Source organism: Salvia splendens, chromosome 22 (genome assembly GCF_004379255.2).
Source record: "Salvia splendens isolate huo1 chromosome 22, SspV2, whole genome shotgun sequence".
NCBI lineage: Eukaryota > Viridiplantae > Streptophyta > Magnoliopsida > Lamiales > Lamiaceae > Salvia > Salvia splendens.
Genome location: NC_056053.1, coordinates 11,040,965 through 11,065,361, shown reverse-complemented (window position 1 = coordinate 11,065,361; position 24,397 = coordinate 11,040,965). Strand labels below are relative to the sequence as shown.

The 24,397-nt window shown below is 48.0% G+C and overlaps 2 protein-coding genes across 2 annotated transcripts; one reads left to right on the top strand and one right to left on the bottom strand.

The window, feature by feature from the left end:
• The first annotated feature begins 8,331 nt into the window (after window positions 1-8,331).
• On the top strand, window positions 8,332-8,946 carry LOC121786715. The gene has a single exon (XM_042185344.1). The coding sequence runs from the start codon at window positions 8,332-8,334 to the stop codon at window positions 8,944-8,946; it is 615 nt and encodes a 204-aa protein (XP_042041278.1).
• A 10,628-nt stretch (window positions 8,947-19,574) lies between these two features.
• Window positions 19,575-20,150, bottom strand: LOC121786714. Its single transcript, XM_042185342.1, has one exon. The coding sequence runs from the start codon at window positions 20,148-20,150 to the stop codon at window positions 19,575-19,577; it is 576 nt and encodes a 191-aa protein (XP_042041276.1).
• Between the last annotated feature and the right edge of the window lie 4,247 nt (window positions 20,151-24,397).

Below are 24,397 nucleotides of genomic sequence, written 5' to 3'. Positions count from 1 at the left end.
CCAAGCAACTTAGAACTCAAATTAGTGATCAAAATGTACCTCCGAGACAATGCATCAGCCACAATGTTTTCTTTTCCCTTTTTGTATTTGATTACATAGGGAAATGATTCAATGAATTCCACCCACTTAACATGTATCTTGCTAAGCTTACCTTGACCTTTCAAGTACTTGAGAGATTCATGATCCGTATGAATTACAAACTCTCTAGGCCACAAGTAATGCTGCCATGTTTCCAAAGCTCTAACCAACGCATATAACTCCTTGTCATATGTTGGATAGTTCAATTGAGCTCCTTTCAACTTTTCGCTAAAGTAAGCGATTGGCTTTCCATCCTGCAACAAAACAGCTCCGATGCCTACTCCAGATGCATCACATTCAAGCTCAAACATGTTATCAAAGTTAGGCAAAGAAAGAATTGGTGCAGTTGTAAGTTTTTCTTTCAGGAGATTAAAAGCATGCTCTTGTTTTTCTCCCCAATAAAAACAAACATCCTTTTTCACAATTTCATTCAAAGGTGCAGCAATTGTACTAAAATCCTTGACAAACCTCCTATAAAAACTTGCAAGACCATGAAAACTTCTAACTTGTGCTACATTTTGAGGAGTTTGCCATTCTAAAATAGCTTTCACATTCTCCTTTTCCATTTCAATCCCATTAGCACTTATAACAAAACCAAGAAAAACAACTTTATCCATGCAAAATGAACACTTCTTGAGATTAGCATACAATGATTCTTTTCTTAAGGTGTCCAAAATAGCATGCACATGGTTAAGATGTTCATCCACATTTTTGCTATAGACAAGAATATCATCAAAATAAACAACCACAAATTTTCCAATGAATTTTCTCAAAACATGGTGCATCAATCTCATGAAAGTGCTTGGTGCATTAGTTAAACCAAAAGGCATGACTAACCACTCATATAGACCAAATTTTGTTTTAAAGGCTGTTTTCCATTCATCTCCTTCTCTAATGCGAATTTGATGATAACCACTTTTCAAATCGATCTTACTAAACACAACAGATCCATGCAATTCATCAAGCATATCATCTAGCCTAGGAATAGGATAGCGATACTTTACAGTGATTTTGTTGATTGCTCGACAGTCGGTGCACATCCTCCATGATCCATCTTTCTTAGAAACAACAATTACCAGCACAGCACATGGACTCATGCTCTCACGGATTTTTCCTTTCTCCAACAACTCTTGCACTTGCCTTTGAATTTCCTTAGTCTCTTCGGGATTGGCCCTATAGGCTGGTCGGTGTGGTAGAACTGCACCGGGAACAAAGTCAATTTGATGTTCAATACCTCTTAATGGAGGTAATCCACTTGGTTCATCCTCGGGAAAGACATCCTCGAATTCTTGTAAAAGAGACACAAAAGTACTTGACAAAGAAGTGGTTAATTCGTTAGTGGTAAACAAAGACTCTTTGTACACTAAGATGAAAACACTCTTTTCTTTAACTATTGCACTCTTTATTTCTTTTGCTCTCACATAGAAATTGTTTTTTCTTTTCCCTCATTCTTACTTTTCTCTCGACTCTTTTCACTCGACTCTTTTTCAATGCCTTCGCTTTTTTTTCTCTCAACCTCACGAGCTCTCCTTGCTTGAGATAATTTCTGTTGATCTTCTTGAACTTGTTGAGGTGTCAAAGAGACAAGCATGATAGACTTGTTGTTGTGCTTGAAGGTGTAGTGGTTGTGAAATCCATCATAAGTCACTCTACGATCAAACTGCCATGGCCTCCCCAAAAGAATGTGACTAGCATGCATTGGTACAACATCACAAAGAACATCATCTTTATAATTGCCAATTGAAAACGAAATTAGAACTCGCTTAGTCACTCGAATTTCTCCACATTCATTAAGCCATTGTAGCTTGTACGGATTAGGATGTTTTTCCGTTGTTAAGCTCAACTTTTCCACCATTTCAGAACTTGCAACATTTGCACAACTACCACCATCAATAATCATTATGCAAAGTTTACCTTGGACCAAACACCTTGTGTGGAAGATGTTCTCCCTTTGTTGATCATCATTTCTGTTTTGCATGTTTAGAGCCCTTCGAACGACCAAAAGTTCTCCATGTTTCTGGTCCAATCTTCTCCAATTGTTTATCCTCCTCATCATCATCATCATCTTCACGTTCACTTTTTTTTTTTTTTAATCAAACACCTTCATGGTGGAGGGTTCGTGGGTCCCTCATCCCTATATTTCAACAAAATCCATTACTTGATTACAAGAGGGCCAATCTTTCTAAAGCTAGAGTGACAAAAACAACTTACATCAGACGCTATTACAAAAACACCACAAGAGTAAGTAGGGGTCAATCCGGGGATGGACCGACACCCACATACTCTACGGCATCCGGTACAATTCAAGATCAGTAACCACATTGCTTGCCTCGTGCTACTCTCGTTCATCATCTCTCACCCGAAGATTGGGGACTCCCATTTCGTCCATCCGGATGATGGCTCTAATCCTTCTTGGAACATTTTGTGGGGACATTTGTTGGAAATTATCTTGTTCCACTCCCATTTTGGCGAGCGAATCATCCGCTTTGTTGCCCTCCCTATGAATGAAGGTGGCCCGGAAAAGATGTCCACGTTTGAAGCCATGCAAAAGGGCCATGACGCGGCGAACTTGTGCCGGGCCCCAATTCGTTCCATTGAGCAACTTAATAGCTTGTTCTGCATCTGATTCAATCCATATGGGTAGGTTGAACGCCTTCGCTACCTCCAAACCATAGTGTATGGCCATGAGCTCGGCCTCAAGAGCCGATTGAACGACGAGGGGGGTTGCAAATGCTGCAAGTAATTTCCCATTGTGGTCCCGAACAAGACCCCCTCCGCCACCCTTGTTTGTTGCCTCAAAGAACGCCCCATCCGTGTTAAGCTTGATCCATGTGCGTTCCGGGGGGTGCCACTTAACCGGCATAACTAACGGTCTCGCCCCCCTTGTCTCGGGGTGATTCGGAGGGCTCATTCCAAGTTTCACTCCCTTCCAATGCTTCGGCTTGATGTGACCATTGGTCATGTTGTTGTGGATGAACAAGTGAACCGCGGGTGGACTTAAAGAACCCGGAGGGGGCGCCATTGACCAGCACCGAGAACCAACACGAGCCCACACATCTCTCAATCAAAGAGACCCACGGGGCCGGGAAACCCATCCGATGTAGCAATTTCAGAAGGAAGGGCCATTGTACTCGGTCGTAGGCCTTGGCCATATCGATCTTAACCGCGACGTTAGGGGCCGGCGCACATCTCGAGAGCTCATGGAACATCTCCTGTGCCAAAAGGACATTATCATTGAGGAGCCGTCCCTTCACAAATCCACTCTGATTTGGTGAGATAACCATAGGGATGAGCGAAGTCATTCTCTTCGACATTATCTTTGTGATAATCTTGTTGACGACGTTGCACAGGCTAATGGGGCGGTAGTCGCTCCACGACTCCGACATAAGCTTTTTTGGGATGAGGACAATGTTTGTGGCCGTGACGCTACGTGGGAGGTAGGCACCCCCGAAGAATTGGCCGATAGCCGCCACCACGTCCGGCCCAACCGTCGCCCAACAAGCCTGGTAGAACAAGGCCGTGAAACCATCCAGCCCTGGGGCACTGTCCCCGTGGATATCAAAAACAGCATTTTTAACTTCCTCAGCGGATGGTGTCTCGGGTAGTGCAGCCACTTCATCCAAGGGTGGGAGTTGATCGATCAAATCAAGATCTGGCTCAGACAAAGCGAGAGGCCCCGGGGCCAGTAGGTCTTGGAAGAACTCCACCGCCAAACTTCTTATCTCCATTTCGTCCGATATCTCCCGGCCACCCACATTGATCTTGTGGATGCGCGTGCGGATCCTTTTTTGCTTGACCCAACTTTGGTAGAATTTAGTGTTCTTGTCGCCCTCCCCTAGCCATCTTAGAGTAGCCTTTTGACGCCAGAAGTCCTCCTCCATTTTAAGGAGTAGAATGTACTCGGCGATGCATCTATTGATCTCTGTCCTGATCTCCGAGGTTGGCCTTTCTTCGAAATCGCTTTGGGCCATTGCGATTTTCACCTCCATATCCCTGAGGTTGAGATGGATGTTCCCAAAGGTCTCCTTGTTCCATACCTTTAGGGTCCTCTTAAGCCGTGCAAGTTTGATTTGGAAATTGAGGAGGCCTCCGGATTCCGTCGGTTGCATCCAATCTCCCCGAACGAGATCCTTAAAACCCTCGTGTCTAATCCACATGTTTTGGAACCTGAATGGCCTACCCCCGCTGTTATTGCTTGTCACTTTGCATCTTACCAACACAGGCCAGTGGTCCGAGGCAATCCGGGGCAGGTTCGTCACCCGAGTAGTTTCCAAAGTTTGTGCCCATCGTTCGTTCACAAGGATTCTATCCAATCTTTCAAAAAGGCCATTCTTGGCCCACGTGAACTCCGACCCATCATAGCCCGGGTCTAGTATCCTGCAATCCTCAATTTGGCTTCAAAATCATCACCCTTTTGTTTGGACATTGAGATGCAATGTGTCCAACACCTTGACAACGAAAACATTTGATATCTCTATTTCGAGTAGAAGTAGAAGTAGAAATACCTTTACCCTTCTCAAATTCTTTGGACTTGGATGTCGACGCTTCATTTTGGGGTTTAGAACCTGCCCCAAAATTGGATTTGGATGAAGTCCACTCTTTTGTCCTTGAAGAATGAGAACTTGTTGAAAAATTCTTCTGGATTGTTCCATTCTTCTTCAATTGTCCCTCCACCTTCATGGCCATATGAACCATGTCCTCCAACTCCACATAGTGTTGAAGCTCTACAATGTTTGCAATCTCCCTATTCAGCCCACATAAGAATCGAGCCATAGTTGCTTCTCTATCTTCTTCAACATTTGCCCTAATCATGGCAATCTCCATGTCTTTGTAGTACTCATCAACAGATTTAGTACCTTGTTTCATAGATTGTAATTTTTGATACAATTTACGAAAATAATGAGAAGGTACAAATCTCTTACGCATTATGCTTTTCATTTCTTCCCAAGTCGAAACCGGTCTTCCTCCATATCGCCTTGTACTAGTTGTCAATTGATCCCACCAAACTATAGCATAGTCAGCGAATTCAATAGCAGCAAGTCTAACCTTTTTCTCCTCGGAATAGTTGTGACATTCAAAGATGAGATCCACCTTTCTCTCCCACTCCAAATAAGCTTCGGGGTCACTCCTTCCTTGGAATGTTGGGATCTTCAGTTTGATGCTTCTCAAATCACCATCCACTTCATTTGTACGCCCTCTTCTACCGTTTCCACGTCTCTCATTTCGATGCCTATATGAAGCATCATCTTTTTTTTTTTTTTTTTTTCAAACACCTTCACGGTGGAGGGTTCGTGGGTCCCTCATCCCTATATATCCAGAAATCAGAGTACAAACGTGGCCACACCCAAAAGTGGTGTGCCAAAACAAAATCAAAATCATAATCAAGAGTAGTAAGCGCTCCATCCCGGATATCGGGTGGACCTCATCATACTCCCCAACAGCAACAAAAGGATCATAACTACAGCTCAAAATTCTACGAAACGGTACACCCCTCGGTATGACCATCTAGTCGTGATTGTCACCCCGGACTCTAATATTAGGCACTTCAATTTCTTCCATGCGGATCATGGCCTTGAGGAGCCGTGGTGCTGTGGAGTCATTGAACTGGCAAAATTCTGGTCTTTCCATTCCCAACTTAGCGAGAAAGTCCGCCGCCATGTTGCCTTTACTATATGAAGCATCATCTTCTCCTCCACTCTCTTCCTCCTCGTTATTATTTTCATTTGTTGCCTGAACTTCTAGCCTCTCCAACCGCCCTGAAACACTTTCCAGAATCCGTGCAAACCTTGCAAATTGTTGTTGCATGGCTTTCAACGTAGGATCAACTGGAATATGATCGTCAGTAGAATCCATCCTCACAGTTCACTCGTGTATCACACAAAAAATAAACCTCACAAAACACTCGTGTATATCACTCGTTGGCTTTTACTTCCCCTCAAATAACCTCACCTCTCAAGCCTTTTACCACTCTTTCTCTTTTGCAAAGAAAACACAAGTATAAAACAAATCAAGAACAAACAAGAACAAATAGCAATCAACCAACTTTAGCCCTTGAATGAAGGATGAAAGGAAATGGTCGAGAAAATGATGTGAAAAATGTATTTGGGTTTTTTTTTTCTGGTTTGTTTGTTTGCTTCTTTTTGTAAAGCAAAAAAAGATAATGGATAAAAGAAGGTAAAGATGTTTACTATATGTACTTTTTTTTTTTTGGCCCCTTTTTTTTCTTTTTGCAACAACTAGATAAAATGATGATAAAGTTGTCCTAGCCTTTCTCACTTTTTTTTTCGATTTTTTTTTTTGAAACTAAGATATGAATGTAAGGTAAAGCTAAGAATAGATCAATACCAGATGGCTCGTGATACCAAATGATATGGATTGGGATAGGACGAAGGACCCGTTGGATATATTGATCCAAGAACCCCACGTATAAGGTTTGGCAGCGGACTCCCTTGATTGATAATCTGGTTTGATCCACTTCCAGAGCTTGGAAAACCTCGACCCGTTGGCTATATGATCAGCCAAGAACCTCGGTATGGTTGAACGCCACAAGAACTTGCTCAAAGTATCTTGATAAGTTCCAAACAAGTGAAAAACTCTACACAGAGAATTCAACTCACAAGACAAAGTCTATTTTCGTATTTGATCAATGGTGTCCTCAAATGACATGCTTACAAGCCTATTTATAGGCTAGAATGGACTCTTGAAAGTCTCATATCATTAGTACAACTTAAGACCTTTAGAATGACTCATAATAAGTGAAAAGTAACTCCTAAACTATTGGTGTGACTTTAGGACATCTAAAGTCACTTATTTAACTCAAAAAGTAACTTAAAAATGACTCTTCATTTTGGTTGCTCCAACTTGGACGAAAATGCATCATGTATCTTCAATTTGGGCCTCCAAAATGTGATATATATAGTGACTCAAAACTTCATGCATTGGGCTGCCCACTAACTTGAATAATATTCACCATTTGGCCCAATGTAGATTGGTCTTGGAATTGGGCTTTTATTTCATCAACTAAAAGCATCATGGACTCCTTTATCTTCTTAGCTCTAGCTCTTGTAATTGGTCCACTTTGAATGAACAATGGATCCATCTTCTTGTCCTTGTAGATCAGCTTGGGTGTAGCTCCATCAGACCCATCACGAATCCGCTCTGGTTCGGAGAGATAACCTGGGGCAAGAAAGGAGCAAGTCGAGCAGTTAGAACTTTGGTGATGATCTTGTTAATAACAATACATAGACTTATGGGGCGATAGTCGGCCCATGTCTCGAGCGAGGCCTTCTTCGGAATAAGGACGATGTTTGTGGCCGTGACGCTTCAAGGGAGATAAGCCCCGAGAAAAAACTGCTGTATAGCTTCCACAACGTCCTCTCCAATGGTCCCCTAACAAGTTTGATAGAATATGGACTAGAAGCCGTCCGGACCAGGTGCACTGTCCCCGGAGATTTCAAACATCGCTTTCTTCACCTCCTCGAGCTCCGGTGGCTTGTGTAGCTCCTCTAGGTCCGTTGAGGGGGGGGGGGGGAGCAAGGAGGCTCCGAAAGAACTCAATCGCCGAGTTTCTTATCTCTGTTTCTTCCGCAATCTCCCGGCCGTCCGCATTAAGGGAGTGTATGCGAAGTCTAACTCTCTTCTGTTTTACCCAGCTTTGATAAAAACTGGTGTTTTTATCACCATCCGCAAGCCACCGAGCCGCCTTCTGCCTCCATAAGTCCTCCTCCATCTGAAGTAGGAGAATGTATTCGGCAATGCTTTTGTTGATCTCGCTCCTGTTCCGGGGTGTTGGGTCAGCCTCAAAGTTGGCTTGAGCTCGCGCGATTCCTTCCTCTTATCGCTTTGAGGTTTTTTTTTTTTTTTTTAATCAAACACCTTCACGGTGGAGGGTTCGTGGGTCCCTCATCCCTATATATCAACAAAAAGCCATTACTTTTTTTTTTTTTTTTGATTCAATTGGATTTTTAATCTAAAATACTTCCAAACTTCTCATCCAAAAACAAAGCCCCAATATTATGGGCTAACAAATTTGAACGATGAAGCCCAAAGCCCACTTAAACACCCATCCAGATCAGTCTATTTCCCTTTCCCCAACACTGTGGGCCCCACCATCCCGCATCTCCTTGTCGGAAAACTAAAATCAAAAGCCTCACTCATCTTTTACTACTTTTTTTTAACCCCCAAATCCGCCTCATCTCCGCCACAAAAACACACAGTAAAAAACCATCCAAAATCCCAATCTCCGCCGGGAAAATGTCGGCCACCAGCATCCACATCTCGGCCCTGGACGGCATCGTGAACGTCAACTCCCTCTTCACCCTCGCGGTCTTCATCGGGCTGGCCTGGAACCCGACCGACCCGAGCAACAGCCTCATCGACCCGGCAGCGGGCTGCTACGCCAGCCCGAAGATCGCCGAGGATCTGGTGGCCTTCCACGTCTACTCCTTCAGCTGCTTCCTCTTCTCCAGCCTCGTCGCGCTTGGCCTCAAGCAGGCCACCCGCCTCGTCCGCCCTGGGCCCCACCACCGCCACAACGACGAGCAACGCCATTTCTGGGACTTCGATCTCGCCCGGGTCAACAAGACCGCGCTCCGGGTCGGGTACGTCGTCTCCGCTGTCGGGTCGGTCGCCGGGTCGGTCTTCCTGATGCTGGCGCTGGTCAACGTGGTGCAGATCAAGCTCGGGGTCCTCGGATGCGGCGACGGCGGCGGCGGACACGCCTACGCCGCGGTGGTGCCGCTCGTGACGTTCGTGCCGGCGGGTCTGCTGATCTATGTCTGTTTCGTGTTCTATAACAAAAAAAAAAAAAAAAAAAAAAAAAGCCATTACTTGATTACAAGAGGACCAATCTTTCTAAAGCTAGAGTGACAAAAACAAATTACACCACACCCTATTACAAAAACACCACAAGAGTAAATAGGGGTCAATCCGGGGATGGACCGACACCCACATACTCTACGGCGTCCGGTACAAATCAAGATCGGTGACCACATTCCGTGTCTCGTGCTACTCTCGTTCATCATCTCTCACCCGAAGATTGGGGACTCCCATTTCGTCCATCCGGATGATGGCTCTAATCCTTCTTGGAACATTTTGTGGGGACATTTGTTGGAAATTATCTTGTTCCACTCCCATTTTGGCGAGCAAATCAGCCGCTTTGTTGCCCTCCCTATGAATGAAGGTGGCCCGGAAAATATGTCCACGTTTGAAGCCATGCAAAAGGGCCATGATGCGGCGAACTTGTGCCGGGCCCCAAGTCGTGCCATTGAGCAACTTAATAGCTTGTTCCGCATCTGATTCAATCCATATGGGTAGGTTGAACGCCTTCGCTACCTCCAACCCATAGTGTATGGCCATGAGCTCGGCCTCAAGAGCCGATTGAACGACGAGGGGAGTTGCAAATGCGGCAAGTAGTTTCCCATTGTGGTCCCGAACAAGACCCCCTCCGCCACCCTTGTTTGTTGCCTCAAAGAACGCCCCATCCGTGTTAAGCTTGATCCATGTGCATTCCGGGGGGTGCCACTTAACCGGCATAACTAACGGTCTCGGCCCCCTTGTCTCGGGGTGATTCGGAGGGCTCATTCCGAGTTTCACTCCCTTCCAATGCTTCGGCTTGATGTGACCATTAGTCATGTTGTTGTGGATGAACATGTGAACCTGCCAAACAATGTTGTACGGTTTGAACTGAATTTGCTCATGTCGACTCCTATTCCTCTCCGCCCAAAGGAACCACAGAATGAGGTATGGAATGACTCGACTAAGGTGTCTCCTATCATGCTGTTGGGTCCTAGCGGACCACACTTGCAACCTGTCCGGGATGGTGTCGTTCACCCTAAGAGATGGGGCCGAGCCTTCGAACCAACCGTCGAACTCCCTCCAGACACATACTGCTCCCCACCCTCGGATGAAGAGATGTTGAAGGGACTCGGTGTTAGGCCTCCGTGGGCAGCATTGGCACTTCGACGCAAGCTCAATCTTCCTCCATTGGAGCTTGGAGTCAACCGGTATCCTGTTTGACAATAATCGCCAATCGAAGATTGCAATAGATTTTGTTAGGCCAGCCCTCCAAATGTCGTCGAGACCTTGGATTCTCGGCCTTTGCGTACGGATAGTCTCCCAGGTCGTAGTGAGCGAGAACTCCCCGAGCCGAGAAAGCTTCCATCGAGGGACGTCCGGTTCTCCCGCGACGATTGGGGTATGGAGGATTTGTGTGATAACCTCTTGTGGCATTCCAGCCTGGTTGTGAAGTTGACGTAACTTAGCCTCATCCCAAGTTCCACCCCCAATGTAGTCCGAGACCTTGGCCGACAAGGCGCCCCTATCGTCAAGGCAGATCTCGCGAAGGGGAGATTCACCAAGCCAAATGTCATCCCAAAAGTAGGCATCGCCCTGACCGATTTTTTTTTTTTTAATCAAAAGCACCACGAGGGTGGAGGGTTCAGGCGGACCCACACCTGTGCATTACTAAGGACAATTGCAACGAACAACCAGGAACACCGAGCCACCCAAAAGTGACGTCTCGCCAAAACCAATTAGAGTACAACGAGGGCCTCCCTACCAACTAGAGTGGTCATCAATGTACTCTTCACTATTCTATTACAATTAACATGGTGCAACCTTCACATCACAAAATCCAAGGTCCGTCACTTAATTGAGGCCCGCAATAGGGATACCCCCGCGATGAACGATTCCTCCCGGATCAAGTTCCTCGATGAAGCCTTCCTTCTCCCGGTTGGGGAGCCCACATGAGACATTCATTGAGCAAGTGCTCGGCTCGTTCGCACTAGAGTCATCCCGATCGAATGACACCGTGGCGACATTGTCTTTCAAACGCAAATTGTCGATGTGTTGAGCTTTGGAGTGCATGTCTCCCTTTTGTGCCTTGCCTTTCCTCTCTTCCTCGACACCAATTGAAATCCATCCTCGTCCATGCTTGGTTGACTCCCAAGGGGCGCTCGAGGAGCCAACGGATCGACGTTCATTGTACCCTCCTTGTTCTTCTCTTGGTTGTCACTATCTTTTTCTTTGTTCGTGTGATCAATGTTCGGTGAGGTGCCAACTCTAATCGCCGCCTTTGGACGCCATTCTCGACGGATGATCTTGTGATCGTGGCTAGGGTAGAAAGCCTTGGTTGGTGTTCGGTAATCCTTGCCTCCAACACGACCCTTCCTTCCCAACGCATGACACTCATCAATGACATGCCCAACATGCTTACAATTCTCGCAAAACAATGGGATACGGTCCCATGCTACTTTGTGTCTTGAATTTTTGCCTAGGATGTTTAGCATGATCTCCTCCGTCGGGGGGTTGGAGATATCAATCTCAACACATATCCTAGCGAAAGAGAGCCGGGTTTGATTGATTGTGGCATGGTCCGCTTGTAACGGCTTGCCTAATAGCTTACCGATCGCCATGAGGGCCGATTCTTCAAAAAGATGGGCCGGTAGTCCCATGATATTGCACCACACGGCAACGATGGGCGACTCAAAGAACGTATCAAAGTCCGGCGCCCATTTGAACACCCTCATTGGGTGAATGTCAACAAACCAAACCGGACTCCAATTAGGGCCACTTAAGACCTTAGCATAATCAGCCATATCTTGGAATTGAAGTAGGATGTGCTTGGCATTCAAGTATTTCCAAGTGAAAGAACCAACTAGCCCCATACCCCCTAAGCTTTTTTGAATTTGGAAAGAAGAAGGGAGTGAGTGGGAAAACTTCCCAACAATGGCTAGTCCTAGTTCCTCCGAGAGATATTCCGTTTCAACATCGGTAAAGGATAGATAAGGTGTACCTTCAAAGTCTCCGGCCGTCCCAAAAGGTGTGACCTTGCCGGCGTCGAGTGGGATTGGCTCGTCCTTATGGGTTTTATGTGGTGTTGAGGATCCCACCATGCACCCCGTCCCCCCATGTGCAAACAAGTTTTTAGCCTCCTTCCATGCATTCGCCGGCGGGACCAGGTTTTCCGGCGGGTACTCCGGCGGCCGGCCGTCGGTGACATGGTCCCTCTTGTCTCCATCAATGCCAAATTGGGTATGGATAGCACATGGTGCTGAATTTAAATTCAAAATGGTATTTACCTCAAATGGACCATCATTCTCTTGCCCAAGCAAAGTAACCTTTGTCTTTTCCTTCTTTTGTGAGTCACATGCCAACCCATCCTCTAGCCTAGGCGTCACATGGAGGGGTGTACTTGCATTGGTCTCCTTGTTGACCATCTCATACTCCAAGCATGAGACATCAAGGTCCCGGCCAGCCGTCGCTGGCGCCGGCGCAATTCCGGCCATCCCCTCACCATCAAGACCTTCCAAATCTTTTGTTGAAGCTTTCTCATCCTTTGCCATTTGAGCTAAGGAGCTCAACATCTCCCCAATAAGAGCTTGCTTAACATCCGGCGACCCCCTCCCTTCACCTTGGAGTTTGCCGACTAGCCCATCAGCCATTTCGAACACCATCTTCTTCTTAACCCGACTCACCTCCGAACCAGATTCAAGACCGGCTCGTTTGAGGGCTTGTCGAGCTTTCTCCGGGTGGGGCGTGCCAACCCTTTTGGTTTTGGGTCGTGCAATCGAATGAAACATCCACTCCGGCGAGGAAGGGGGCTGCATCGTGTGTATCAAGGCCGTGGCCTCCCCCTTCAGAAGCTCACCACCGGACTTCACCATGTGTCGGATGCAACAATCACATTTCACCTCCCTCAAAGGGGAGGGAGGGAGAGAGGTCGAATTCTAGAGAGAAGGGAGAGCTTCTCTCACTAGGCATCGCCCTGACCGATCACCCATCTAATGTGCGGATTTGCTTGATTTCTCACTTTCATTAGCCGTTTCCATGTCGGGCTACTTCTCCCCGAAGGGGAGACCGCAAGGGGGGAGTTTTTATGACAATACTTGGCCTTCATGTATCTAGCCCAAAGTGAATTTTGCTCCCGGAACCTCCACCAAAGTTTGATACTGAAGGCCCGGAGGACTTCTTTGGTCTTACGAATGCCGAGACCCCCTTCAGGGGTGGGGAGGAAGATCTGATCCCACCCAATCCAATGTGTCTTTTTTCTCTCTGTTGACGATCCCCAGAAGAATCTGGCCATCTGCTGATCCAATTGCTTAAGGGCCCCGGATGTTGGTTCAATGGCCTGGAAAATGTGCAGCGGCACCGCTTCAAGTGTGCTTTGGAGAAGTGTAAGCCTACCTCCAAAGGAGAGGTGTCGATGAGCCCACCCCGAGATTCGTGCAGCAATCTTTTCCCGAAGGAACATAAACATATCTGTACGTTTGACACCACGATAAATAGGAACTCCAAGGTACAAAAAAGGGAAAGTACCTCGTGCGAAGCCTCCTTCATTTTGAATAATGTTGGCGCACCCTTCATGTTGTTCGGCAATGTAGAAGTTGCTTTTTGCCAAGTTAATCTGCTGCCCGGAAACCCCGGCATATGTCTCCAAGCAAGTCCGCAGCCGCCTAAGAGGTCCCTCCGCTGCTTGTGTGAATATCACAATGTCATCGGCGTAGGCGAGGTGGCTTATTTCCATGTAGTGGCGAGTAGCTCTAAAAGTCATCTCTTTCTTTCCCAAAATGAGCTTGTCTAATTTCCTCGAGAGGTACTCAACTGCAATTACGAAAAGTGTCGGAGATATTGGATCTCCCTGTCTGAGGCCGCGGGTGGACTTAAAGAACCCGGAGGGGGCGCCATTGACCAGTACCGAGAACCAACACGAGCCCACACATCTCTCAATCAAAGAGACCCACGGGGATGGGAAACCCATCCGGTGTAGCACTTTCAAAAGGAAGGGCCATTGTACTCGGTCGTAGGCCTTAGCCATATCGATTTTTACCGCGACATTAGGGGCCGGCGCACATCTCGAGAGCTCATAGAACATCTCCTGCGCCAAAAGGACATTATCATTGAGGAGCCGTCCCTTCACAAATCCACTCTGGTTTGGTGAGATAACCATAGGGATGAGCGAAGTCATTCTATTCGACATTATCTTTGTGATAATCTTGTTGACGACGTTGCACAGGCTAATGGGGCGGTAGTCGCTCCACGACTCCGGCACAAGCTTTTTTGGGATGAGGACAATGTTTGTGGCCGTGACGCTACGTGGGAGGTAGGCACCCCCGAAGAATTGGCCAATAGCCGCCACCACGTCCGGCCCAACCGTCGCCCAACAGGCCTGGTAGAACAAGGCCGTGAAACCATCCGGCCCTGGGGTACTATCCCCGGAGATGTCAAAAACAGCCTGTTTAACTTCCTAAGCGGATGGGGGTCGGGAAGAGCAGCCACTTCATCCAAAGGTGGGAGTTGATGGATCAAATCAAGGTCTGGCTCGGACAGAGTGAGGGGCCCCGGGGCCAGGAGATCTTGGAAGAACTCCACCGCCGAACTTCTAATCTCCATTTCGTCCGAGATCTCCCGACCGCCCACATTGATCTTGTGGATGCGCATGCGGATCCTTTTTTGTTTGACCCAACTTTGGTAGAATTTAGTATTCTTGTCGCCCTCCCCTAGCCATCTTAGGGTAGCCTTTTGTCGCCAGAAGTCCTCCTCCATTTTAAGGAGTCGAATGTACTCGGCAATGCATCTATTGATCTCTGTCCTGTTCTCCGGGGTTGACCTTACTTCAAAATCGCTTTGTGCCAGTACGATTTTCACCTCCATATCCCTGAGGTTGTTATGGATGTTCCCAAAGGTCTCCTTGTTCCACACCTTTAGGATTCTCTTAAGTCGAGCAAGTTTGATTTGGAAATTGAGGAGGCCTTCAGACTCCGTCGGTTGGCTCCACTCTCCCCGAACAAGGTCCTCAAATCCCTCGTGCCTAACCCACATGTTTTGGAACCTGAATGGCCTACCCCCGCTGTTGTTGCTTGTCACTTTGCATCTTACCAACATAGGCCCGTGGTCCGAGGCAATCCGGGGCATGTTCGTCACCCGAGTAGATTCCAAGGTTTGTGCCCATCGTTCGTTCACAAGGATTCTATCCAATCTTTCAAAAAGGCCATTCTTGGCCCACGTGAACTCCGACCCATCAAATCCCGGGTCTAGTATCCTGCAGTCCTCAATGGCCTCCGCAAAGTCCACCATTTCAGCTTGGCGGTTTGTGTCACTCCCTACTCTGTCTCGCGGATGGAGAATGGTATTGAAGTCCCCTCCAATCATCCAGGGTGTACCCTCCAAAAGTATAGAGCACTCCCTCAATTCATCCCATAAATGAAGTCGTTCGGTCCTCGTGCATTTTGCGTAAATCGCCGAGACACACAAGTGGCAAGCAAGGCGAGGAGATCCAAAGCGGCCAGATAGGGCCTGATCCGTATCTCTCTCGGCCGCGAAGCTGGCCCCTTCCTCAACAAACACCCAGATCTTACCATTTCTATTCGAGCCTTGAAAAGCCAGCCCCTAAGCCTTTGAGAACTTCTCCGGGTTAGGGCTTGTGAGCGGCTCCATTATTGCAAGAAAGTGAATATTATGAGTCTTAATTAATCTTTTAAGAACATTTTGGGTAGGCGCGTTAGCAACTCCCCTAACGTTCCAAAACATAAAGTTGACAGACATGATTAATGCGGAAGTATCTTACCCGGTGACCGTGAGAGGTCCCCCTGAAATTCCACCATTCGTAGTCGGTCCTCTCCTAGGCATTCCTCCTCATGCATGAGCATGGGATCTTCCCCATCGGCAAAAGGGATGGTTCGGGGAATCCCCTCTTTATCTCCCTCCCCCTCCAGTTCATCATCATCTTCTAAGAAGTCTTCATTCTCCATGAGAGAATAGTATTGATTGGAGCTTAGGGCGTTTCGGGCTGCTTGAGACCCTCGGCCCCTCGCCGCTCCCCGTGCGCCCCCTCTCCAACAAGTGAACGCTCCTCGTCGTGAGGGCGTGTACCCGTTCGTGGCTCCATGGAATTCACCACCACGATGGGTAGAGCTAGCAAGCACTCCGACGGTTTTAACGATGGTTTCTCGGCCATAGGAACTCTCACCACCTTCATGGACGCGTACAACCGGAGCCAGGTCAAAGTTTCCATGCACTTCGCCCATGATGTCCCGACCCGACCACTCCCTCGGCTCGGAGCCATTAGCCGAGGATCCGGCCTTTGGCTGCCCCTTCGACCCTTTGTTTTTCTTTTGGTGTTTCCACTCGTTAGTGCTAGCCATTTCCTTTGGTTGTTCCGTTTTGTCCCTTCCCCATTGACTCTTATGGTGTGGCTGTCTTGGTGTTACATTATTGTAGTTCCTCTTCGGGGGACGTTCACCATTGCCCGCCGCGTAACACACCTCACTTTTGTGTCCTACATGCCTACATTCCATGCAATATGCCGGGATCTTGTCCCATTTCACTTTTAGCACCATCTCACACCCACAAATATCTAGGATGAACTCCTCGGGAGGTGTCTTCGTGATGTCAATCTCAATGAAAATGCGAGCAAACAAAAGTCTCGACTTATTGGCCGTAGCACGATCCACTTGTATCGGGGTTCCAAGCAATTTACCGATTGCAAAGAGGGCGGCGTGATAAAAAAGGTGGATTGGGAGGCCAATGATGTTGCACCAAACTGCCGCGATCGGGGACTCACAATACGCATCAAAATCCGGGGACCACTTGAAAACCCTCATGGGATGCCGATCAATAAACCACACCGGCGTCCCTTTCGGACCGCTAAGCAATAGGGCATAATCCGCCATATCCTCGAATTGAACAAATATATGCTTAGCATTAATATATTTCCATGTAAAACCTCTATTGAATTTGATATTATCTAATGCCTTTTGTATTTGGTATGAAGTGGGTATAGAGTGGGAGAACTTACCCACAATGGCGTGCCCAATGCTCGAGGCTAGTTTTTGGACTTCCGCTCCGGAGAAGTAGATTGCCGGAATGCCATTGGAAGTAGTCGCAAAGCCAATATTTGGGATGTTATCCGGCTCAAACACTTTCGGCCCTTCGATGTTCGATGACATCCGAACCATATCCGCCATGCTCTTGGGAGCGCTTGTGTTCTGCGCACCATCTTCATTTCCTTCGGGTTGGGAGTTTCTCATTGAGGCCTTGTGCCGCGTCGCCCAAGCGTTGCCTAGTGGTTCGGCTCCAACCAAGGCTTGCGGTCCACGGTGCTAACACATATCGACCATCGGCGTGTCATCCTTGGCCGGCCTCCCGTCCGCAACCGAGGCCATGTTCTCGGTCGTCTCAGCAGCCCATTCGGGGGCCTAGGGCCCTGACGTAGCTCGATGTGGTGTGGCGTCCGGCTGTGGGGGTTGGCTCGGGAGTGGCCGACCACTTTCGAAGGCGTCTCGGATTTTGCGGGTCCGGCCTCGTTCAAGGGGCGGGAAATCCTCGATCGATGGGATTTTTGCTACCGAGGGTGGTTCGGGGGTTGGTCCGGAGGTCCATGGTAGGGCGAGGTTTGGTCCGGCATTTTCGGCTAGGTCCGCCGGCCATTTGTCTCCGAGAAGGGGCTGCGCCACCAAAGAGTCTAACATCTCCGGCGTGTCAAGGGTGACAAGATGCAAGAGGAGGTTGGTAGGATTTGGTTGCACATGGCCTCCCAAGTCTAGTGTTGCATGTGATTCTTCAGCATGGCAAGTCTCCAAAGCACTTTCAAAAAGAGCTTTTGTGTCTATTACCATTTCGGGAAGTTTGACTTCCTCTTCCCCCAAGATTCCTTTTGCTTTTGCAGCACCAAGTACCAATGTTTTGTCTTGACTCATAGGGTTGTCATCACCTCCGGTGACGGTGGGTTCCACGCCGGCTAGCTGACCGGCCTTTTGGCCGGAAAACTTACTTTTTCGGGGAGATGCTACTAGTTCGGCCTCTACTCCTTCCAAATCTCGAGCATTGTCATTCCCAAATTGTTTGTGCTCCTCCGGCCTAGATGCGTCCTCCATTTCATGCGCCGGAGTCACCGGGAAGATAGGGCCTTTGCACTTGGGGCTATCGGCCGAGTCACTCTCAACATCGCCAAAATCGATCCTTTTTCTTAATTGCTTGTCTTCGGGGAGTGGAGAGGGAATGAAACGCTTCCGACCGTCCCCTTTAGTAGGTGGTGCCGGGGTGCTCCGCCGCAGCACAAGTTTTGCTCTCTTGAGTTTCGTTGCCAACTTCTTGGAGATTTGCTTCGGCGGTGACTTCTCTTCCGTTGTGAATACCATTTGTTGATCCGATATGGTTATGGCCTCGTCGGGGTCCGGTGGATGGCCCATCGTTTCAGCTAGCTAGGCTAGGGGTGAAGTCTCCGGCGAGGCTGGTCAAGGGCCAGTCCAGGCGTGGCTCCGGGAACAGGGGTTGCGGGTAGGGCTAGCGCGAAGACGGCGTGGCGATTCGTCTAGGCCGACGGGGTGTTGGGCGGAGTGGTTCTAGCGACCGGCGCGGGGTGAGCCGTGGTAGGGTAGCCAGCGGAGTGTTGGTGTTGATGGCGTGAGGCCAAGGTGAGATTGTAGAGAGAAGGAGGAGCCTCTCTCTCTAAAACGAAGGTGAATTTTTAAGTCTTATCGCTTTGAGGTTGGCATGGATATTGGCAAAAACTTCTTTGTTCCAAGCCTTAAGTGCCATTTTGCTCCTGGCGAGCTTAGTTTGGAGATTCAGGAGCCCACTCGCCCCCGTCGGTTGATCCCAAATATTTTGAACAAGCGTCACGAATCCATCATGCCTGACCCACTCGCCCCCGTCGGTTGATCCCAAATATTTTGAATTAATGCAGCCCGTTGACCAAGTCAGCTTGGAGAAGATTTAGTTAGATTAGTTTAATTCACGGTCCCTTTGTATTTTATTTAAATTATGCAGCCCACAATTTATTTATCACGGACTAAATTTTTATATCATTTATTCAATTTATCCGATCCAACTCGCGGATTGAGGCCAATATATTTATTCCTCACGGAAAGGAATTTTTTTAAATCCGCGCAGTAATTTATTTCACAAATCCCCAGTCTAGCCACAATTCCACTCAACAATTAATTCACGGACTTTGCAATATTAAAAGCATTAAAAGCAAGTACTTTAGGGTTTAAAAATTAGGTTTAGAAAAAACGGGGCGTTACAACGGTAGTCTCCCCACGTGCTCGGCGATGACTTCTTGGGAATAAGCACGATGCTTGTTGCCGTGATACTCCGGGGTAAGAAGGCCCCTTGAAAAAACTATCTTATGAGCAGCCACCACATCCGTTCCCACGGTTTCCCAGCTTGTTTGAAAGAAGGTGGAAGTGAATCCATCTGGGCCTGGTGCACTATCTCCCGAGATGGTGAACGCGGCTCGCTTAACCTCCTCCTCATCCGGTGGGTTAGGGAGGTCTTCCAGCTCAGACGAGGGTGGGAGTTGTGGGTTCAAGCTAAGGTCCGGTTCCGCAAATGACCTGGCGCAAGGAGCTCTTGAAAGAATTCTACTGCCGAGTTTTTAATCTCCACTTCATCCGTGAGTTCTCGGCCATTCACATTGATCTTGTGGATGCGCATTCGGATTCTCTTCTGTTTAACCCAACTCTAATAGAACCTAGTGTTTTTATCCCCATCCGCTAGCCATCGGAGGGTCGCTTTCTGTCGCCAAAAGTCTTCCTCATCTTGAGGCGAAGGATGTACTCGGCTATAAGTTTGTTGATCAACGTCCTGTTTTCGGGCGTCGGCATTGCTTCAAAATCTGCTTGAGCCTCGACTATCCTTCCCTCCATATCCTTTAGGTTGGTGTGGATGTTACGAAATGTTTCTTTATTCCACCTGTTGAGGACCTTTTTCATTCTCGAGAGCTTAAGCTGGAGGTTTAGGATGCCCTCGGCCCCCGTCGGTTGGGACCAGTCTTCACGCACAAGGTTCGCAAATCCTTCATGCCGAGTCCACATATTTTGAAATCGGGATGCTCTCCCTCCATTGTGACAATTCCTCAATTTGCACCTTACAAGGATCGGCCCATGATCCGAAGCAATACGGGGGAGGTTCGTTACCCGTGTAGCATCGAACAGCCGCGACCATGACTCATTCAATAGACTCCTGTCCAGCCTTTCAAACAAGTTGTTCTTTGCCCATGTAAAGTTCGCATCGTCAAAGCCCGAGTCGAGTAATCTGCAATCCTCGATGGCCTCGGTAAAGTCGATCATTTCAGCTTGTCTATTAGTGAAGCTCCCCACTCTATCTTGCGGGGAGAGGATGGTATTGAAGTCACCACCAACCAACCAAGGCACGCCCTCGGAGAGATGTGAGAGATCCCTCAATTTGTCCCAAAGTAGGTAATTACAACGTACAACCAAAATCAACGGGTCGCCCAAAAGTGACAACTCGCCACAACAATTTAGAGTACAACGATGGCCTCCCTACCTACTAGACTGGTCATCAATGTACTCTTAGCAATCCTATTACAATAACTCGATGTAACCTACACATCACAAAAACCTAAGTCCATCACTTAATTGAGGCCCGCAATGGGGATGCCCCCACGATGAACGGTCCCTCCCGGGTCTAATTCCTCGATGAAGCCTTCCTTCTCCCGGTTGGGGAGTCCACATGGGACATTCATAGACCTTGTGCTCGGTTTGTCGAATGACACCGTAGCCACATTATCTTTCAAATGCAAATTGTCGAGAGATGTAGGGCTTTGGAATGCATGTCTCCCTTATGTGCTTTGCCTTTCCTCTTTCTTGACACTAAATGGAACCCATCCTCGTCCACACTAGGTTGGCTCTCCAAGGGCGCTCTTGGGACCATCGGCTCGGCGTCCATAACACCCTCCTTGACCTTCTCTTGGTTGCCACAATCTTTCTCCTTGTTCGTATGATTAACGCTCGGTGAGGTGCCAACCCTATTCGCCTCCTTTGGGCGCCATTCACAGCGGATAATCTTGGGGTCGTGGTTAGTGTGATGCACCTTTGTTGTTGTTCGGTAATCATTACTTTCAACACGCCCCTTCCTTCCCAACGCATGACATTTATGAATGACGTGCCCAACATGCTTATAATTTGCGCAAAACAAAGGAATACGGTCCCATACAACTTTGTGCCTTAACTCTTTGCCTAGGATGTTTAGTATAATCTCCTACGTCGGTGTGTTGGATACATCAATCACACATATCCTAGCATAGGAGAGCCGAGTTTGGTTGATTGTGGCATGGTCCGCTTGTAAAGGCCTGCCTAGGAGCTTGCCAATTGCCATGAGGGCCGATACCTCAAAGAGGTGAGCCGGGACTCCCATGATATTGCACCACATGGCAACGATCGGTGACTCAAAGAACGTATCAATGTCCGACATCCATTTGAACACCCTCATTGGGTGAATATCAACAAACCAAACCGGACTCCCATTAGGGTTCGTGGGGTCCCTCATCCCTATATTGCACAAAGGATAAAGGATACATAATTAGGATTACAAGACAACCGATCACCCAAACTATGCCTAGAAAATCAAAAAACATGTACAAATTTCTAGAGCAATTACACCATAAGAGTAGATAAGGGACATGCCGATGGTAGCACGACACCGACGTACCCTTCGATGTTCGATGACGACGAAATCGACGGAGTCCTTCCTTGGGATCCTTTCTACTCACACTCTCCATCCTGTTCCCAGACCCGAATATTGGGGATCCCCATTTGCTCCCTTCGAATGATGTCTTTGAGGCCTCTCGGTACAGCTTGGGCATTCAATACTTGGCCATTACTCGACTCTAATCCCAATTTCGCAAGGAAGTCGGCAGCCTTATTTCCCTCGCGGTGTATGAAGGTAGTGCGGAGAGTAAGGCAACGCTTCTGTAGAGCGATATGCACCATGGCCTGGCGGATGTGTGCATGCCCCCAGCCTTTTCCTTCCACCAATTTAATTGCTCCCATTAGGGCCACTTAAGACCTTAGCATAATCAGCCATATCTTGGAATTGAAGTAGGATGTGCTTGGCATTCAAGTATTTCCAAGTGAAAGAACCAACTAGCCCCATACCCCCTCAGCTTTTTTGAATTTGGAAAGAAGAAGGGAGTGAGTGGGAAAACTTCCCAACAATGGCTAGTCCTAGTTTCTCCGAGAGATAAGGGGTACCTTCAAAGTCTCCGGCTGTCCCCAAAGGTGTGACCTTGCCGGCGTCGAGTGGGATTGCCCCGTCCTTATGGGTTTTGTGTGGTGTTGAGGCTCCCACCATGCACCACGTCCCCCCCATGTGAGAACAAGTTTTTAGCCTCCTTCCATGCATTCGCCGACGGGACCAGGTTTTCCGGCGGGTACTCCGGCGGCCGGCTGTCAGTGCCATGGTCCCTCTTGTCTCCATCAATGCCGATTTGGGTGTAGATAGCACATGGTGCTTATTTTGAATTCAAAATGGCATTTACCTCAAATGGACCATCATTTTCTTGCCCAAGCAAAGTAACCTGTCTTTTCCTTCTTTTGTGAGTCACATGCCAACCCATCCTCTAGCCTAGGCGTCACATGGAGGGGTGTGCTTGCATTGTTCTCCTTGTTGACCATCTCATACTCCAAGCATGAGACATCAAGGTCTCGGCCAGCCGGCGCCGGTGCAATTCCGGTCATCCCCTCACCATCAAGACCTTCCAAATCTTTTGTTGAAGCTTTCTCATTCTTTGCCATTTGAGCTAAGGAACTCAACATCTCCCCAATAAGAGCTTGCTTAACATCCGGCGACCCCCTCCCTTTACCATGGGGTTTGCCGACGAGTCCATCAGCTATTTCGAACACCATCTTCTTCTTAGCCCGACTCACCTCCGAACCAGATTCAAGACCGGCTTGTTTGAGGGCTTGTCGAGCTTTCTCCGGGTGGGGCGTGCCAACCCTTTTGGTTTTAGGGCATGCAATCGAACGAAACTTCCACTCCGGCGAGGAAAGGGGCTGCATCGTGTGTATCAAGGCCGCGGGCTCCCCCTCCGGCAGCTCACCACCGGACTTCACCATGTGTCGGATGCAACAATCACATTTCACCTCCCTCAAAGGGGAGGGAGGGAGAGAGGGAAAATTCTAGAGAGAAGGGAGAGCTTCTCTCACTTCTATCCTCATCGCCTTTTTCCCAATGCAGGTACCTTTCTGCCCTTGTACATTTCGCATAAACTGCAGAGATAACAATGTGACTAGCCAATCGAGGGGACGAGTAAGTACCATGGAGGATTTGTTCTGTGTCGTCCTCGATCTCAAAATTGTCCCCTTCCTCCACAAAAATCAAATCTTTCCATTCGTGTTCGAGCCTTTAAAGGCCATCCCCAATGCCTTTGAGTATCTCCCCAGATTCGAGGTTGTAAGCGGCTCCAAAACAGCAAGAAAGTTGATATTATTAGATTTAATTAATCTCTTTAAGACGTTTTGGGTTGGTGCATTAGCTATCCCCCTAACGTTCCAAAACATTAGATTGAGAGACATAATTAACATGGCGAGTTCATACCCGGCGGGCTTGAGGGACCCCCTTGAAATTCGATGAGTTGCCTATCATTCCCTTTTTGGTTTGGATCAAATGTCGTGTCCCCTCCAAGGTCTACTACGTCGATCATGTTTGACACCAATGGCTCCCGAATTGGCTTGCATGTCCATGTCCATACCAAAGTCCCCCCCATGTTCCTCTCCATCAAAATCTTCGTTGTTCATTTGGGAGTAGTATTGATTGGTACTTAGTATGTTCCTCGGCGTCCGGCCCCCTTGCCCACTCCCCACCCCTTGCCGAGGGTTGTCTTGCCGAGCCTTGCATGCCACCTCGCCGAGAGGTGAACGATCCTCGGTGCTCGTTCATGGAGTCCTTCGATGCACCTATGTCTCCAACCACTTGGGAGTAGGGGGTAAAGGCCGAGCCAGAGTGGTGAGAGTAGCCCTTACTACTTTGTCGATCTCCTCGCTTGGCTTGATTGACCGGTTCTCCTCTAAATTCTTCCTGTAGTTCGCCCATAATATCCGGACCGGACCATACCCGATTTTCCACATCTTTTTCCACGGGGATGATTTTTGTTTGAACGGCCGAGCCTTTATTCCTCCCTTGTTGTTTCCACATGTTTTTGTTCGGCAATTTTTTTTTCTTAAACACCTTCACGGTGGAGGGTTCGTGGGTCCCTCATCCCTATATATCATTGAACGGCAATTTACAAAGACATGTCTAAAAGTGACATGTCGGGGACTTAAGGAGTAGAACAGTGTCCCATCCCAAAATGAGACGGACACCAATCTATTCCTTGTACAAAAAGGCTACAATCCAAAACCAAACAACTATGAAGACTACATCACGTCCGGCCCATTGTCTTCCTCTCAACGACTGTTTCGGTCTTCATGTGGAGGCTTATTTGGGATTCAATTCCTGGGTGCCTGGGACAGCATTGGCATTTTGAGGCCAAAGAAATATTCCTCCATTGGAGCTTTGTATCCACTGGAATTCTGTT